Genomic DNA, 977 nt, shown 5'->3' with positions numbered 1-977 from the left:
CCCCCCCACACTACTCGATCTGACCACGTTATTTCCATTTTCAAAACCTATAAATTGGCTATATAATCAATAATTACCATATCGAGCGGCGTTATGGAGTGGCGTCCATTTATCGATATCTTCGGCATTTACCTGTGCACCATGAGTGATTAAAAACTCAACCAATCTCAATTCTTCTGAAATATTAAACAGAGAAACAGTTAGCTTAACTACTTTAGCGATCGTAGCATTCACGCTTTCTATTTTCAGTTTCCAAACGTATAGAGAATTACCTCTATAGGCCCAGTGAAGTGGTGTACAATTATATTCATCTCTAGAATTCACATCAGCTCCATGTTCGACAAGATATTTGACAATCTGCATTTTACCTGTGAGATGTACGAAGTTCTTATGAAACAACCTTTCTTCTAAATTAGTCGATTGAAAATTACCATTCTGAACAGCCAAAGACAATGGAGTATCATTTTTGTTAGTTGTAGCATTTATATTAGCTCCATGTTCAACTAGATAACTAAACATTTCAAATGTTCCTAACATGTTTTGCAAATAAATAGTTAGTGATCCGATCATATTATTTCCATTTTCAAAACCTATATATAGGCCATATAATCAATAATTACCATGTTCAGCAGCCTCATGGAGTGGCGTCCATTTATCATTGTTTTCGGCATTTACGTTTGCTCCATGAGTGATGAGGTATTTAACCATTTCAAATGTACCTGAAATATTAAACAAAAAAACAGTTGGCTTAACTACTTTGTCGATCACGCTTGATATTTTCAGTTTCCGAACATAAAGACAAATACCATATGTTAAATAAAGTTTAGATGCCCAGTAAAGTGGTGTATAATTATCTTTGTCTCTAGAATTAACATCAGCTCCATATTCGACAAGAATTTTGACCATCTCCATGTTACCTGTAATGTACGTAAATGTACGAAGTTCTTATGAAACAACTCTTTTTTCTAAATTAGTCC

The 977-nt window shown here is 34.2% G+C and overlaps 1 protein-coding gene across 1 annotated transcript in view; it reads right to left on the bottom strand.

Annotated features, from left to right (window-relative positions):
• Nucleotides 1-66: 66 nt before the first annotated feature.
• LOC116351606 (putative ankyrin repeat protein RF_0381) overlaps nucleotides 67-977 on the bottom strand; it is a 3,159-nt gene continuing 2,248 nt past the window's right edge. The window contains exons 9-13 of the mRNA XM_031783724.1: nucleotides 807-917; nucleotides 621-719; nucleotides 432-530; nucleotides 273-368; nucleotides 67-176 (exon numbers count right to left, since the gene is read on the bottom strand). Of these exons, the coding sequence (XP_031639584.1) occupies nucleotides 67-176; nucleotides 273-368; nucleotides 432-530; nucleotides 621-719; nucleotides 807-917 (515 nt within the window). The remainder of the gene's footprint in view (nucleotides 177-272; nucleotides 369-431; nucleotides 531-620; nucleotides 720-806; nucleotides 918-977) is intronic.

The sequence above is a fragment of the Contarinia nasturtii genome, unplaced genomic scaffold, assembly GCF_009176525.2.
Source record: "Contarinia nasturtii isolate CC-2019 unplaced genomic scaffold, AAFC_CNas_1.1 Cnas_scaffold_5826, whole genome shotgun sequence".
Lineage (NCBI taxonomy): Eukaryota > Metazoa > Arthropoda > Insecta > Diptera > Cecidomyiidae > Contarinia > Contarinia nasturtii.
Note: the sequence above shows the minus strand (reverse complement) of the source record. Positions and strands in the feature narration are given on the sequence as shown.